This window comes from Netta rufina (assembly GCF_964035555.1).
Source record: "Netta rufina genome assembly, chromosome: 3".
NCBI classification, from domain to species: domain Eukaryota; kingdom Metazoa; phylum Chordata; class Aves; order Anseriformes; family Anatidae; genus Netta; species Netta rufina.
The window spans coordinates 38756496-38773265 of NC_140125.1; the positions used below are offsets into that span (position 1 = coordinate 38756496).

The window sequence follows — 16770 nt, forward strand, 5'->3', positions numbered from 1 at the left end:
GGCTGCTTTGTTCAAGAGCCTACATATGAATCAGCTTAAAGTCTCAAACAGTTCTGACCTGTGCTGCCACAGGCCTGTAGCTGTTTCTACTAATTGCCAGCTAGTGCGCTTCACCTCCCTGACCAACAGCCAACAGTTACTGAAAGGCAGGTTTTGTTTGCACATTTCAGATGGAAGTCGAGCCAGAAGGCAGAGGTACCTCAGAAAGCATGACATACTGCCCTCTTCTGCCCAGTGTGATGCTGAGAAGGTCGTAGACTGCAGAAGCATCCCGGAGGCTGACAGCCCGGTCATCCTGCTGGTCAGGGGCACGGCTGATCACTGCGTCCCGGTTTGCCTGGGGACAGACACAAACATAGCATCAGACCTCAGCAGAGCAATGAAACAAAACAAAACAACACAACTCCTCCATAGGAAGCTCTACCCATCACCCATGGTACATTGTTTACAATCGTCTCAAGATTTTATTTATTTTGTTTTTGTTGTTTTGTTTTTTAAATTAAAAATATTCCCAGATCAGCAAGGTGTTTCCATACAGAAGTAGACTTTTTTTTTTTTATCCACAGAAAGCAAACTCAAGAAGACAGCTGTACGTACAGAACAGACCTGCTGGGAATACTTCATCTGGATTTTTTTTCAGAATCAGAACATTAGGAAACTGACCTAACAGATCAGATTCCCCAAGACGTCAAAATACAAACTATCCTTAATCCATGTTCTTTATTACTTCAATTAGCTGCAACTGTGATAAAATACCAACCATGGAAGCAGCTGTCCTCTGTGCCTGCAACTGTTTTCTTCTCAATACCATGCGTTTCTCTTGTTCTTTTCTGCTACTCACTTTTTATTTTTTAATTTGAGCAGGTTGCCTGAGTAATCATATTTGCCATCAATTTAATGCAATTAGAAGCCTGGGCAATGCAATACCAAATAATTATTTGGAAAATATCTTATTTTGTAAGTATTAATTTTGCATAATCTATCAGTTCATTGCTCAGCTTAGATACATTTAAAAGAAACATTACTTTTGACAGAAAATGATCAGTCTAGCAGCTTGCTAGGATGTTGCAAAGTACCACATCCCACAGACTGAGATCTACCTCAAGATCCCAGCCTCTGTTTTCTGAGGACAAAGAGGGAAATCTTGAACCCAGAATGAAAAGAAAATTCCCTCTGGTTTCTGAACATGACTGCCTAACCTCTGAGAAAGGCAATACTGTATGCTGCTGAGCACAGTGGCATACACTGAGCACAGATACCCTGCCCTGGGCTCCTCAGCTGGATGAGGTGCAATGTAGGACATTCAGGTCTGACATCTAAGAGATCAGAAAAATTAGGAGACTGCAAACAGTTTCACCTGGGGCAAAAACAAACAAGATGTTTCCTCTCTAAAGCAGGGAGGCTACGAAATTTTTTTTATAATACTCACTACTATAATCTTACATCTATTTCTTTTTAATTGCAGGGAGCTTTTTTTTCCTAAAAAGGTTAAACACTGGAATTAAGTGTAATAAAAATTTCCAGAATATGCAGCTCCTACAGCCCACGCATATTTCAGGATGATTAAGCTGCAACTGTTTCATCATGATATTATCTGTGCAATACCCAGTTCCAAGCATTCTTCATCACAGCTGAGACAGCAAACACAATTACTGCCAACCAACCCAATCACAACCAAGAGCTAATGGCAAACGCAGCTAAAGGCAAGCTGACAGGGCAGACTCAGTCTAGTGTTTGGATTGCGTACAAAAATTTACACCACCTCTTGTAGCAAGGGAAGTGGTTTCTTTTTTTATGTAAATACAGAAGACATAATTTGTGATTTAAAAAGATAGCCCAGAACAATACATTGTATCAGAGAATAAGGGTGAGAAAATAAGAAATTCCTGCAAGCAGAGCACAGAAGCATGGCTTATCTGTCTTTATTAGCAAAACAAAGTAAATATAAATGGGAAAGAAAATGTTCAAGTTCTGTTTGGATTTAACCCAAAACTACTTCAAAAGAAAAACAAAATTGCTGTAAAAAAGAAAAAAAAGAACATATACAGTATGATTCTGAGATTACTATTTTAAAAAGAAAGTTAAAGCAGATCCAGAATGATCCTTACTGCCAGGTGAATCCTCCTAGATATATACAGTAGCAATAGCACATTTTTCCATGAGTTATATTAATTGTTTGTAGAAAATAGCTAATGAGATATCACCTGCATGCTCTGTAGTCTGATCAGCCTCCCATTACAGCCACCTATAGCCTGATGCTTTTTTTGGGTATCCATCTAGCACTGAGCTATGGCTTTTAAATTGCTGCATTAACACAGAGAAAATTAATCAGAACTAGAGAGTGCCCATTAATGTCTCCTAACAGATGTTGGTACTAGATGCAACAACATGCCCAAATTCTGCAATAAACAGGAATGAGACAATACATGTGAGAACTGCAGTCACACTGAACACGTTGTACGTATCGCACTTCACCTAGGCAGAGAGCAGTTACAAACAACATATGCACAGGCATGACTAATATTCCTTCCAAGGTCATAAACTTGCTTATTTAGCTCAATCCTTTAAATCTCAAAGCCACGGAAGGTCTTTGCAATCCATCACTCTCTGCTTCCACACATGAAAGTTGCCACTGAGCAAATACATCAAGTCACTTCTACCCCGACAGCGTGGTTTATGGTTATGTAATTACTGGCCCTATTTCCAATTGCTAATGCCAGAAATGCTCAAAAATCAAGGAGCCCTCATATTGCTACAGAGCCATAAAAAAAAAAAAAAAAAAAAAAAGACAAGATGATGCAACTCTCATAACAAACACTAGTAGCAAGAACACAGAGTGTGTCTCATACAGCACTGCAAATCATCATCCCAAGGCTCAAGGTACCAGTTACTTCTGCAGTGTTACATACAGGAGGGCAGAGGAGGGAAATGTGGATCACTTACTTGAAATCCCCTCGGGGAAACCAGAATGTTTCTAGGGACTCTCAAAAGGAAGGATATTGTGATCCAGATCACCATTAGCCAGGTTTTCTTTGTTTACCTTTGTGTACACTTCAGTGGGGCAATGAGAAATCCTGACAGTAAGTACACAGGCAAAACAGCTGCAGAGCTGGTGCAATGCTGCACATACTGGTTTTGTCCAACAGCAAGTTTTACTTACCGAAAGGTACTGACAGACTTCAGTGACCATTTGAGTCTGCATGCATTCTAAGCCATTATCTGAACATTATTCCAACACCTGTGTTTCTAATCTTTTAAGCCATTAGTTTTCCTGAATGCAACTGGAAAAAGGCCTATTCGCAGAAGGTTTGCAGAAGGCTGGCCAAACAGCTGCACCTAGGCAGCAATTCCTGCTTTGTCCCATTGCATTACTTCCTCCTCCCCTATAAGCAGCATCAAAACTGCTACAAATACGCTTCCAGCACCCCCAGTATGAGTCTTCCTTTTAAGCTGTTCCCATTGTAACACAGACGTGCCTCACTGCACACAAGTGGGATGGAGAGAGACGGTGAGTCACGCCATCAGAAGAAGAGACCCTCTGTTCAAGGCTGTTGTGTAGGATGGAGAAGGTCACTCCTGCTACCAACAGGAGTTAGTGTAATTTGCATTATTGCACGGAGGAAAACATACAGTCAAACCCTCTTTATTTGGGCTATTTCTCAGTTACAGGGCAACCCAAAGATGCATCGCATTTGCATATTTTGGGATGTGTTACAGACGCAAGCATCTCTGCAGGCAGGTGGCTCAGACATGACACCAGCCCTATTTTGGGACATAAACACATCCTGGAGTCAGCGCAGCCTGAGCAGCATGCAGGCCCACGAGCACCTTCAGCCCTTCCTCCTGGCACGATGCCCACAGGCTGCGTGCACCCCAAAGGCTCCAGCACAGACTGGTGCCCACAAGCTGCCCCAGTGCTGAAGCTTGCTGATCTCTGTGCCAGATTTTATGTACATGAACAATTTACCTAACAATCCCGCTGAGCAACAGGCAGCTTGTGTCTTCGTGTCCACATGCACAATATACTCACCTGCAGCTGAGATAAGCCCCCTAGCCACAGAGGATGTGCTGTACCTCGCTGACACTGCTATGCCTCTCACATGCTAACTACAGCTTATTTATGCTGTGTTTAGTACATGGAGCTGCAGAAAGGAAAAGAGCCACAGCAAATCCAAAGAGCCATTACTTCAGCAGATATTACGCACACAGTTACACTGCAGAAAATTAAATTTTACCACAACACAGAGATGTTCTTCTTAATAAAAGTCAAGCAATCATATGAATGACAATGGAGCATATTCCACATAGCAGCCCCTTCTCACTGCAATTAGCTATAAAGTATCCTTTAATTGCTCACTTTGAAACATGGCTCCCCCTGCTTTGTTTCAAAGAAGAAAAAGAAAGCAATTAAAATCTTTAATGAGTGCCTGCTGCCTGCGCCCTAATTCATGGGCATTCTAATGTTCAACTTGTGTCTTTTGAAAGGAGACATAATTGCCAGATCCACTGCAACCCAGCTATACAGAACAGCCGCATGTTTTACAGTGTACTGTAATAATGTAATTGGTGTGATTCAATACTAACATTAAGAGAGAAAAACAAATGCTATGTGTGGAAGATCGACAACAAGCCTTGGAAATCGTGCAATTGATGCCTCTACTGCTGAGAGGTGGGAAATACTTAGCCCACATCCTTGGGTCTCCGTTCTCTGCCATGGCACAGATCCTTTCACATCAAGAGGCTACTGAATTTCCACCTGAGGTGCTATCTCCACACAGCATGTGAAGGCTCTCCTCACCAACGTACACATAGAAAGTATTCAAGGTCGACCACAAGGCCGCTGTGAAAACAGGAAGCAGGTGGAACAAGGAGGAAATACCATACACCAACCCCTCCCAGGCCTGCTCTTACAGAAATACCACAACCTGCTCCATTTAAGAGCAGAAGCACAGAGAATGAAAACGCAGTGCCTGTATGAGTTGTCAGGCATCTGTCTCATTTCTGGAAGGCAATAGCTCCCAGGGCCTAATCTAGATGTCTGGCAAAATAGCCCATGGATACAAAGGGGCTGGAAGGCTGAACTTTTCTTACCCAAAGCACAAATGCAGCAGAGTAAAGACTTCAGTCTGTGTCAGCAGCAATTTCACTCAGGATGAGTAAGCAACTCCTTTTCTACAAGTATCAAGGAGGCACAACAGTATCATAAGCACAAAGCAAGCCAGCCAGTCACATCCCCAAAACAAATCTGTGCCTGTCTGACCTACTGAGGAGGTCTGGCTCACAAGTGAATGTTCTACATACTGCTCTTGGTCCTCTCTTCCCTCAATGTGAACGCTTTCTTCTAAGCAAAATGTGGCTTATCACAATTAGAAAGATGCCCATTACAAAAAGCCAAAGAATTACAGTCCAAAGAAGCAACAACTCTTGGCTATTTTCCACTACACCACACAGGCAGTTTGCAAAGCGTATCAGAGACTCAAATCATCCTTGGACAGCCAACAACATACGAATACTCTACTCAATTTTTCCTTTTGGTCTGGCATTTAGTTATAAAATATGACTGTCATCTCCTTCACCAGGTGTATTTCAATACCTACTCTTGTAGCAGACCTAATTCTGGAAATACCACTGAAAGCAAGAGAGACATGACTCCTGGCCAAAACAGCCCCACTTCCCTATCCAGAAGGAGAGGAGGAGAAAAAGTAGATGGGAAAAAGTAATGCAACAAAGGCAGCTTTATGTATGGGTACTGTCTTGGGTACCAAAGTCATGTATCTGCTATCAATAATCTGCATTTAGAGTTATCTTCCAAGAATTTACATCCTCCCTGCAAGTTTGGAAATAAGACTGTCTACTGCAAAGCAAAAGAAGAAAAAGCTGGCTAGCCCATCTTCTGGGGCTTGCAGTTGAACTGTTCATTCACAAGGAAATTCACAGGGGCGGTATATTTCCCACTAGAAACATCCTGCAATTTATCTTCACAGGTCCCAAATGCACACACAGCTTTGCCTTGCAGACCAGTGATTTGGCAGGAACCAACAGAACAGGCAATCCTGTCCCCAGCTGTCTCCTTAGGCTGCCTTAGTCCCCTAGCCCTCAAAGAAACACTCGTGACAGTCGTCCAGCTGTGTCATTCAAAAAAAAAAACCACACCGTAAAAGCAACAAGAATTTCTGCTCTTTCACCAACCCATTTGTTGGCCAGGATTACTGTATAAAGCTAGGAACTGCAGAGTTAATGTGTTTTAATTATTTCTGTGTTTAAAAATAAACAGGCTAAGCCTTATTCCCTCACAGGCATGCTCAAAGCCACAAGTTTTTACTCTCACCAGTAAAAAGATCAGGGCCAGTCCCAGTATCTTACTTCCCCCCTCACCATCTGTTCTGCGCTCTCAGGCTCTGCAAGGTCAAATCGCCTTTAGGGATTCAAGTCAGAGATAAGATGGGGATGACATTTCTAATCTTTGTTACCCAGGCACAGAATTTATTAGTTTTGGACACAAGGAGCTTCATTTCCACTAGTACTGGAGTGACCACGGAATCACCAAGGTGACCCATGCTACCTGGGACATTTGCTGGACCACAGCGAGGGATCCTGGCTGGTGTAAGAGCCAGCATTCCCAAGGGCTGAGCTAAAGATTTTAGGCTATGTTTTAGACCTTGGATTCAAAAAGGGAAAGCTTATAAGTGCAAATAAAGAACTTTCACTTCAAAAGTACACACCACAAGTCATAGAAAGTTTCCAATCCTTGCCCTGAGAAACTTCTGGCTGATTTTAAGGGGCAGCAGAGTCAACTCAGCAAATATTCCTGGGGGCAGTTATTAAAACAAACAAATCTGCAGTTCAGGATTAGTGCTGCCAAACCTCCCCCGCCTACTCGCAGCCACACAACAGGCCCAGAGCCTCTGACAGCAGAAGCAGTGCCACGGTGCAGAGAAAGCACACGCAGCAAGCCTCCGCATACTCGGCTCGCCCCAAAGACAGTGCTGTTGGTCTTGATGAGTTAAATATAGACAGAAGCAGGACTAGCCATTTAAAAATAGGCTGGCCCATCTTTCCAGTGCTCAACAGGAACACATCTTTCTACTGCAGCCTGAGCTTGCGAAGGCTGGCACAAGCTGGCCTCCTCCCGGGTGAGAGGGAGAACATTTTTCTCTTCTTATGACCAGCCTGTCCATCCTGCAACTCAGGCTGTGTGTATGGAAGGAGAATTTCACCCAAAAACCTCCAAACCCCCTGAAGAAGACAGCCCTAACTGTGGTAATCTTCAGGCTGCCTGATTTGTTTCACTACACTCCTCCACGAGAGCTCCACAGCCAGCCATGGGAGCTAAATAACAACTGGCACCACAGGCGAGAGCTTGCCAAACCCCAGAGCCAGGGTGCTCTTCATTGCCTGCAGAGATGCCTTGGCTTAGGAAGACAGGTTCCCATTTTCAACAAGGACAGAACAAATACAAGAGGCAACTCAGGAGAGGGCCGTAAGGAAACGAGCTGTTACTCTAAGTGTTAATATACCCACAGAAGCATTTCCAAAGCTATGACAAAGTCTACCATGCTGCTTGGTTTTTATATACTTAGGCTCCAAAGCAGAGTGAGTGAAATACTGAAGGAATGCTTAATTACCAATTTAGAAGATATTCCCATTCCGTTCCACCAGAACATGCAAAGCTGCTACCTTCAAAAGCAAAAGAAATGGGGTAAGAAAAGCACAGACAGCATCTGGAGGCAGAACCCTGCGCCACTGGGAGTCAGAGGAAGTTTGCTGGGATGTAGGATGAGGCTCACAACAACTTACATGTGGTTTCTTTTTTCCCCTTAGCCCCTGCAGGTAGGAGTCCTGTAGCACTAGTAACTTTTTTCTGGGGAGTCACACAGATCCTTGTGAGGTAGGCGTTAGCTACACCTTATGAAGGTGAGACAAGCAGAAGAACAGAATGCATTTCAGCTGGTGCAGCAAACTGCCTAGCAATGATTTACTCCCTCCTTGTATGGCTAGGAGAATTAAAAGGTGTTCAAGATGTGTATTGCTAAAAAAAAACACAACAACTTACCATGCCCTGTATCTCCTTCAGCCAATTTCTCACATATTTATGGTTCTCTGATATCTACACTCTTGCCCAGAACATGTCTTTATGTCCCCTCTTTGTGCTGACAATTCTCCTGTCCCCAAATCCTTCCCCCCCACCACCAGTTTTGTCCCATGTCAGCTCATTTTGGAATGGCTAAAGTCAGAAACAGGCAGGTGGAGCAGCTGTTTGGTTTTACAGTCCTGCAAAAGAATTAGAGCAGCAAGGTTGCTATTTTTTCTCTTTAAAAATCAGACAGGGAAAGTACTGTTCTGGTGAGTTTTGCTCTGACAGAGCAGTCAAAGTGTCAGATTCTGGATAGCTCCAAACAAGTCAACTTAACCGTAGCTGAGGGGTAGTTAAGGGGTTCTTAATCAGAGTACTGAAGATACTCCCAACCCAGCCAATATCTGGGATCACCAACCATGTTGCTTGCTGGCCTACAGAAACATATCACTATTACTTGCCACCAACACTCTCTCCAAGAAGGAACGTGTGTTATCCAGCCAGCGTCACATCATGAGGGAGACTGCAACTGCAAATCTGCTTTTTGTTAACTTATGTTCCACAAGGCTCAGCAAATTTTAAAAAACAGCAAAACAACCCACACATCTCCAAATGAACAGCAAACCCGTACATGAGAAGACTCACTGGCTTACAACAAACAGCTGTAATAGATCTCTCGTTGTATCAAAAATTAAGCAAAATTTCCTCTTCCTAATACTACAGCAGCAGAACCGCAGGTAAATATTTATGCCATGCAAACAGATATAAGAATCAGATTGCTCCTTCTGTTCTCTCACTCAGAAAGCACGTTCCTGTCACTGCTATGTGTATTTCTATACACAGCTGTACTTCTATACACTTGTCCTGTAGTTTTGTTAAAACAGTAAACAAATGGCAAGCCTACTGCTAACGCGAGAGGAAAGCAAAGGCTCAGGTGCTCCATTCCCCCCACAGTGGAGTCTGTTATGGTTCCTGCAGAACTCCACTACAGGACCTCTGCTTATTTAAGTACTTTACGCACAGCAGATCAAAATGCCTTGCACCTACCTCCAGACAGTTCCTCTATATAAGAGACAGCACTCAAACACACACATACTTAGTTAATATTGAAGTCAGCCCAGCAGTCCAGCTCCTATCAGTATCATTTTCACACTGCTTCATCCACAACAGTTACAGGAGCAGTTTGCCATTTTACATGCTCCTGGATGAAATGGTAGCTTTCATTCCCCTCAGCAGAATAAGACTACAGTGTTCAAGGTCCCGTAAGGCCTTTTCAGCTGAGGTCAGCCCCAGAGAAGGCTGGAGCAGTCAGTACTCCCGCTGCTCCAGATCCCTCCTCACACATGGATCAGCCCAGACAAGCCACACTGATACAAATTCTTCCGATACATCTGCATTCATCACACTACAAGTCCCTACTCCAGGAGGCTCCACTTCTAATTACAAAAGGGCCTTGAAAACACAATACAGATATACTGCAGAGATTTAAATTAGAAATCACCAAGAAGTCTTTAGTGTTATACTGCTCACGTAATATTTTAAGTCATTTCAGGTTCTACCTCCTAACTTTTGCCTCACATTCTAAAAGCAAACAATATTATGACGGTGTGTTCAGAATTTTGCAAGAAAGGGGAGACTTGAGCTAGCAGGTATTTCCTTTTAACGACTCCCCAAATCCTTCACTGAAGTTTCACCTAATAAAAGTGGTGTCACCAAGAGAAAGAAATAGCATTTCCTGTTCATGAGAAGAATCTTTGCTTATGTAGGGAAGATTCTGTAAGCAAAACCAACCAGAGGACTCGACATAGAAATACTCCTTTTTTTGCTATTAATATTACAAACTCATTTTTGGCTTACCATGGATTCACTGATTAAGAGGAGAAGAAGAGCTTCTTCTACGTTGTCCCGAGGGCAGTAAACGCTGAAAGACAGAACACAATTTTCTGAGGAAGGTCAAGAATTATCCCATCCGCCTCTTTCTCATTTCACAAGAAGAGCAGTAACTTGAAACATCTCATACATAATTCATTTGCTAGGTAATACCTGCTTTTTCAGGTTCACACAATTAAAAGCTCTGAAACATATCCTAGATGAGCTATTCTGAACTATAAATAGATTATTTCTATTTCATAGCAAAGACAGCTATTTGGTTGGATTTTCTTCCTTCCTGGAGGGAAAAAACATCAAAACACTCAAGGTTTAATGCTTTACTCTTCCCAGCAGGCCTTTTGATGAGAAGTCAAAACCAAGAACACACAAAACTAGCACATCAATCAGTGACATAATTAGCAGTACTGAAGAGCATTCAAACACTCTCCTTCCTTCTGTCAATAACCCAAAATAAAAAAAGAACGCTTACTTCTCTTCTGTGTATAGCTCGGGCTTCCGACAAAGAAGATTGCTAACGTAAGACTGATCTTCCTTGTTCATGAACTCAGGAAGAGGATCAGATAAAGGGCTCCAGTAACAGTCTTCGCTTAAGGAGTGGAGAAGTACTTGGGCTAGCTGCTTGGCTGCGGTCTAGAGATCAGAGAACAGTACAGAGAAAGATGCATCAGTGAAGCCTTCTCAAACACACGCAGACACACAAAATATCCCTTCCTATGTCTCACCTTGGGAAGCAGACATACTGATACAAATATACGTTACAGTACCTCTTTTCAGAGTAGCTAAAGCTGCTGCTACAAAGTCTGCCACAGTGGCTGTTGCTTCTCTCCTCCAAAAAGCCCACCCTTCTGCATTTACATGGTCTTGCTGCAATGCAATAGTTAAAAAACAGCCTGACAGGAAGGGACACATTAGTGAATGAAACCAGCTGATTGCCACCTGGACTTTTGAGACAATCTCACAAGTGTTTCTATTTCAGAGTATGATGACACTCCACTGCTTTCTCAGCCTCAAAACTTTGGATGCAGGTTACAGCCCAGAGATGACTTCTGCCTCAGGTTTAAAAGCACAGCCCTGTAGCTGTTAATGTTGTCTCCAACCACAGCTTTTTACAACTTCTTCTCTGTATTACTTCTGTGTTTTTTTTTTTTTTTTTTTTTTTTTTTTTGTTGTTGCTATAATAATAATAGAGGAAAGAGAGAAGAGGGTTAGAACTTCATGTTGAGACAACAACATCGCATGCCCTTTCTGACCATTGAGCGCCCTTAAGTACTCGCTTTCCAGTTCCTATCCATAGCTGGCAAGCTGGGCCCAAAAGACACCAAGCTAAGTTGATTTTGCAAAGCTATCCTTGGCATTTGTCTCTGTTTAGACTCACATAATAAATCTCTAGCTTTTTGCATTGTAAACAGAGCAACATGCAAACAAGCAGAGGGAAATCAAAGCAGGGGCTATCTGCTGGGAATTCTCAGCAGCGCACTACTCTATGCTGCAAAACAAACATAGCACAGCACAGAAGCAGAATGAAACTTCAGCCCCTCTGTCCTAATGCCTGCAAATATTTTTGAACTTCTCTGACTACTGCATATGGATTTTATGTGCGATTCATGCGTTATGATAAGGTACGAGGCTGCCAAGAGGCACTCTCTTAAACACCAGGGTAGGTACGATTGATGAACTGAACCACTACGACACTCGAGGTGTGACATCTGTGGGACCACACAAATCACACTGAGGTTTAAGAAAATTCAGGTCATCGGATGCAGAAAAACAACCTCTTTTAATACAAGATTCTGTATTGTCACCTACCTGAGCACACACAAAGTCACTGAGTTAGCCTAAAATGCAGCCACACTAGCGTGTGTGTGCTCTCTCTGTTTCTTCAGCACCAGAAAGGGAGGTTTCATAGCTACACCTAGCAAATGGCAAGCTGATTTGAATGTATGGCAAAGAAATCAAAGAAATATTGTCACATACAACCCCCTGGAAACCCCAAGACCTTCCCTGCGCTTCTACTGACAAGTTACAGAAAGCCTTCTGTATCTAATGATGCTTTCCTATGCTTTTTATAGCAACTAACCATGAGCAAAATGGCCTAGGGCACCGTGACATTAGCCAGCATCATTTTACCATCTCGGTGTGTAATTATTTAGTCAGTTTTACCCTAAGGAGCCAACTCTCCTATATTTTTTTCCTACAGCTTTAGAGGGGAGGGAAGAATATTATGCTAGCAACAGAAAGATCTTTACTGTTTCACACAAAAGTAGGAGTACAGTTTGTGATAAGCCTTTCAAAAAGCAAGAACCAAACACTCGCAATGCCTTCGATTTTAACATACAGTACAGTAGCTGTGTAAATTAGCTTCACTCTTGTTTTGAATAAGACCAAACAAACCAGAACAGGCCAAGACTGTGATTTATGTTATTACTGCCTTTGGCTAAAAAAAGCATCATTATGCTTGGAGAACACTGCGATCCCACAAATTAGGAAGAAGAAAATTGCGTGTTTCACTTTCATGCTTGAAAAACTTGTTTAATTAAGCACGTTCCTCCCTTTGCCCTCTTGACAGCTCTTTAAAAATAAAGAAAATGAAAACACAACTTCCAGTAAAAGAGAAGTCCCAGGAAAAACTACTGGATGAACACCTTCAAGTTTCCCCTTAGGAGTAAACCCCCCAGGGGTATTGGATAGCTCTCCCCAGCTGCGTAGGGACAGGAGCATTCAAGTGCCACATTCTGCCATGGTACAGGAACAGCAGATGGTTACACTCATTTCAGCAGAACAATAAAACAGATGAGCAAGAAAATCCCCTGAGTCCTGATCTCAATCTGGGAAAGGATATGACCATTTGAGTGTGACAATTATTTAAGTCACCTCTTCTAATTCCCTGCACGTTATTCCACATGCATGTGTATTCTCCACTAGGCATAGGTGATCCCTGGACAACAAGAAGATTCATTTCAAGAACAGAAGTTCCAAAACATATAAATGTGAGAAACCTAGGCAAAAAATTTACCCAGGTTGCCCCTTCTGCTCATGCTTTCATTGTATTTCTGCATTTGCATATGAAATAGAGACACAGATCAGTCCATCCATTGGAACCCAGCACTCTCCATCTTCAAAACACTAAGCAAAACCATGTCCACCTCTTCTTCAAACTTCTCTGGAATTACACAAAACACAAAGATAGCTAAACTTGTTTCATATTTAGTTCAGATCCATGTCAACACTTTTCAGGCTGCAGAGTTTTCATTCATGTTCTCAAGACTACTCTTCTCCTTGCTGTTGATCTTGTCGCATCCTGAGTAACCTCAGCACAAGATCTCTTCAAGAGGAGGTAAGGAAGGACCATCTAAGTTAAACTACACAGTTAAAGAGACACAAATAAGTTTCCCCATGATTTCTTTACCAGAGGCACTCAGAACGGGAAGCAGAATGCAAATACAAAAGAAAAATCACTCTGTGCTACACTGTATTGAAAAGAGTTTTACATGAATACTGAAGCACTTGAACCTAAAAAAAGCCGCGTTTGTTGCAAGCACCAGAAGTACTTTATGTTGCTACATGCAAAAGTGAAGAGGTACATATGGACACATTGAAAAGCAAGCAAGAAAGCAAGGCATTATCACCTGGGATAGCACTATCAAACTCCATACATCTCCATTTATACCAGAGTTAGATAATGCACTGAAAAAAAAATAGATAAAAGTATCCCATATGCCCAGAGCTGAAGGCTCAGAGGTTTCAACTGGATAGCTCTCTGAATTAAGTGCATCACTAGACACGTCGCTTCCAGAAGTATTAAAAAAACAAACACAACAACAAGCAATCAACCGAGGAAAAATTTGTCCAAACGCCATGGTTAAGGAACAGAGAGAAATCCATCACAGCAGATGACCCCCACCTTCCCAGCTCCCACTCATTCCCCTTACCATTTTGAAGGTCTGAGTAGCTTTCGTTTCCACAGTCCGTAGTATTTCTCGCAGACTCCTCATTCCTTTCACAATATTGCTAAGGGGAGACCAGGAAAAAAAAAAAATCATAAAAAAAAAGCAAAAGAAAATGAGCACATTAGACAGGAAATATTTTCATGGTGCACCAAAGCTGGGCAACAGACTTGGCATTCGAGCAAGCCAACAAAACCACCACTGAGAGCAGAAGCGAGACGAGTCACTCCGAGGCAGACAGGACAATGGCACCGAGAGAGGCAGCGACTGTAGCATGCCTACTCCAGATGGCTTCCTAGGAGAAGATCACATTCACATTTGAGGAACAGAGGGGACATTTGGAAGCTTTTCATAGTTCATATTTATAAAGCAGATGCTTCTTCTTAAAAGCATCCACATCTCCTCTTCGTACACACAGACTGCACTGGTTTGAATTATAGCGAGCTGATGGGGTGCTTTTACGTGACGATTCCTTTTAGGTGGTGCTTAAATGCCTGGGGTCTGATGGTCCAAACACATGATGAAATTACAGTGGTTGAAACAGTTTACAGTTGGGCACCTAAAGTTGCAGGAACTGTCTGCAAGCACAGCTTAACCTACAATGAAAGTGGGTTAGGCTGAAAGAAATAAATCACATTCTGTGTACGCGATGAGCAATTAAAGCAGTCTCGTTGCCAAACGGTATCTTAACCCTGTGTCTGAGCACTACAAGAGATGGAGAGAGGAGAGGTTATACACCAGACATACTAGTTAGCACACTGGCAGTTTGTAAGGTTCTTCCAGGTTAAGAGCAAAGCTCTAACACCACAGTAACTCCAGAATAGTCTAGCTCACTTCCATCAAAGGGTGGAAGCTACCCGAAGAATTACAAGTCACGATGCAGGTGTACAGTCTTTATTCCAACCAAGACTCATCTCAAAACTCTAAACTTGGAGTAGAGAATTCTCATCATTACCTGACTGGTGGTAACCTACAGACAAGCATCCAAGTATGGCAAGATAAAAACACTGGTGATCCGCTCCTCTAGAGAAAGCCTGATGCTGTCTTTTTTTTTTTCCCCTTGCACTTTCTCCTAGGTAAAGGATGCACTCATAATTTATCCAGGAAAAAAATATTGAGGGAAATTTTGTAAGCTGGACTTTAACACTTCAGCAAGCGCTTCACTTACATGGCCTGGTGCATTTTTGTGGGTCTAGAAAAGAATATACACACAGGTATGCAGTTCTGGACCTTAAGCTGAGGAAAGCAATTAGGCACATGGTGGTATTTACACACACGAGTAGTCACACCAAAGCCAACAGAACTATTCACAGACTGTTTAGTGCCAAATACTCCAAAACAAGCAATTCCCCCAGCTGCACAAAGAGCATCTGCCCACTGGCTCCCCTCAGTTACTTAATGAGTGCCAGCACGTCCTGTACTTCCTTGGGCTCCCCAAGAGGCTGGGTAGAAGAGTTGTGCTGTACAACAGCTCCACAACATTTTCAGAAATGCACGTTCCCATTTCTTGTTATGATAACAGTATTTTTTTTTCTCCAAGTGACAATGGATCCATTCACTAGCAACAGAAAGATCAGTGGCTATTTGCAAAGCCAGTTAATGCCACATTTGGCATATACTTAGAGACAAAAAAAAAAAAAAAAAAATAGAGAATGTACTAAAAAAGACCATTTTATTCCCAGGACACTGGAGAACCATTTCAGTTTTGCTTTTTAGACAAGGCCATAAACCAAGTCAACACTTCATAGGAGAACCACTGTGCTCCAGAAGGACGGGGAGAGGAAAAGGAAGGATTATGAACCACTGAGGTGAAGGGAAGAATCAATAGCAAGCTGCTGCCCTTCTGCAAGTAGTCAGGGTTGAACATGAACCACAGGCCAAACACCTAGATCACCTTCAGCAGAAGGCAGCAGTGCCCAGCAGGCAGGCAGGAGGAGCACCCAGCGCCTCCCTGACAGGCTCTTGTGTGCTCAGGCTCTCCCAGAGGGCACTCGCTCCAGGCCCTGAGCTCTTAAGTCGGAAACATGCGAAGCATCTGACAGCAATACCAGTTCCACAGGACCGAGGATTTGCTTTGGCAGCCCGTATGTTTTGAACGTTATTGAACATTATTGAGCTGTCACAGGAGACAGTACACCTGCCAGCAGCTGGCAAACACACCCCGCTGCAGGAGTTTGCCTTTCCACTCAGTGCTCCAAGGCACTGGAAGGCCAAAGAGCACACACACACTTCATTTTGAGCGTATGAATGCTACTCATGATTACAATGGACTTACTGTTCCACATTAACAGATGCCCTTCACATATTAAACATGCACTTGACGAGGTTTCTGAAAATAGAACCTGAAGAAAGCAAAAATAAAAGCAGGTCTTTGAACAGAAATAAGCGTGTGTTGATAAGCAGATGAGGATGTAAACACAAAACCCTTGGCAATCCACGGTGAATCCGTTTGATCTTGTCTAGATCAGGAATTAAGCAATTCTGAGCCTCCCCAAGATCGGGACAGAAGACTACCTGGAAATCCAAGGTACTGCTGGCTCAAGTCAGGCAGAAGCAAACATTAGGTCATGGAAATTACATGAGCTGAAAGACCCCATAGGCCCCTACTGCACTGCTGAGATGCCAGAGAAAGAAGTGAGGAGGAACAGGAAGAAAAAAGCACGTGGTCATTAAATGAACTGCCTTGGTTTTAACCACAAAGGTAGCAAGAGAAGTATTTTAAAAGCCATGATGAAATGTGGTTCAGGATTCAATTACATTTAATTTAATATAGAGGAACAGAAAATCATGAGTACTAACTGTGACAGACAGCATCATGAGTGGCTCAGTCCAGCTTGGCATGAAAATACTGGTTTTTTTTCC

At 42.7% G+C, this 16770-nt stretch overlaps 1 protein-coding gene across 4 annotated transcripts in view; it reads right to left on the reverse strand.

Moving 5' to 3' along the window:
* Nucleotides 1-16770, reverse strand: part of TTC7A (tetratricopeptide repeat domain 7A) — a gene marked incomplete at its 5' end in the record, with an annotated part of 164679 nt that overhangs the window by 123901 nt on the left and 24008 nt on the right. For all 4 annotated transcript variants that reach the window (XM_084284565.1, XM_084284562.1, XM_084284563.1 and 1 more), the window contains 4 exons: nt 200-337; nt 9932-9995; nt 10434-10594; nt 13894-13972. In XM_084284565.1, the coding sequence (XP_084140691.1) occupies nt 200-337; nt 9932-9995; nt 10434-10594; nt 13894-13972 (442 nt within the window). The remainder of the gene's footprint in view (nt 1-199; nt 338-9931; nt 9996-10433; nt 10595-13893; nt 13973-16770) is intronic.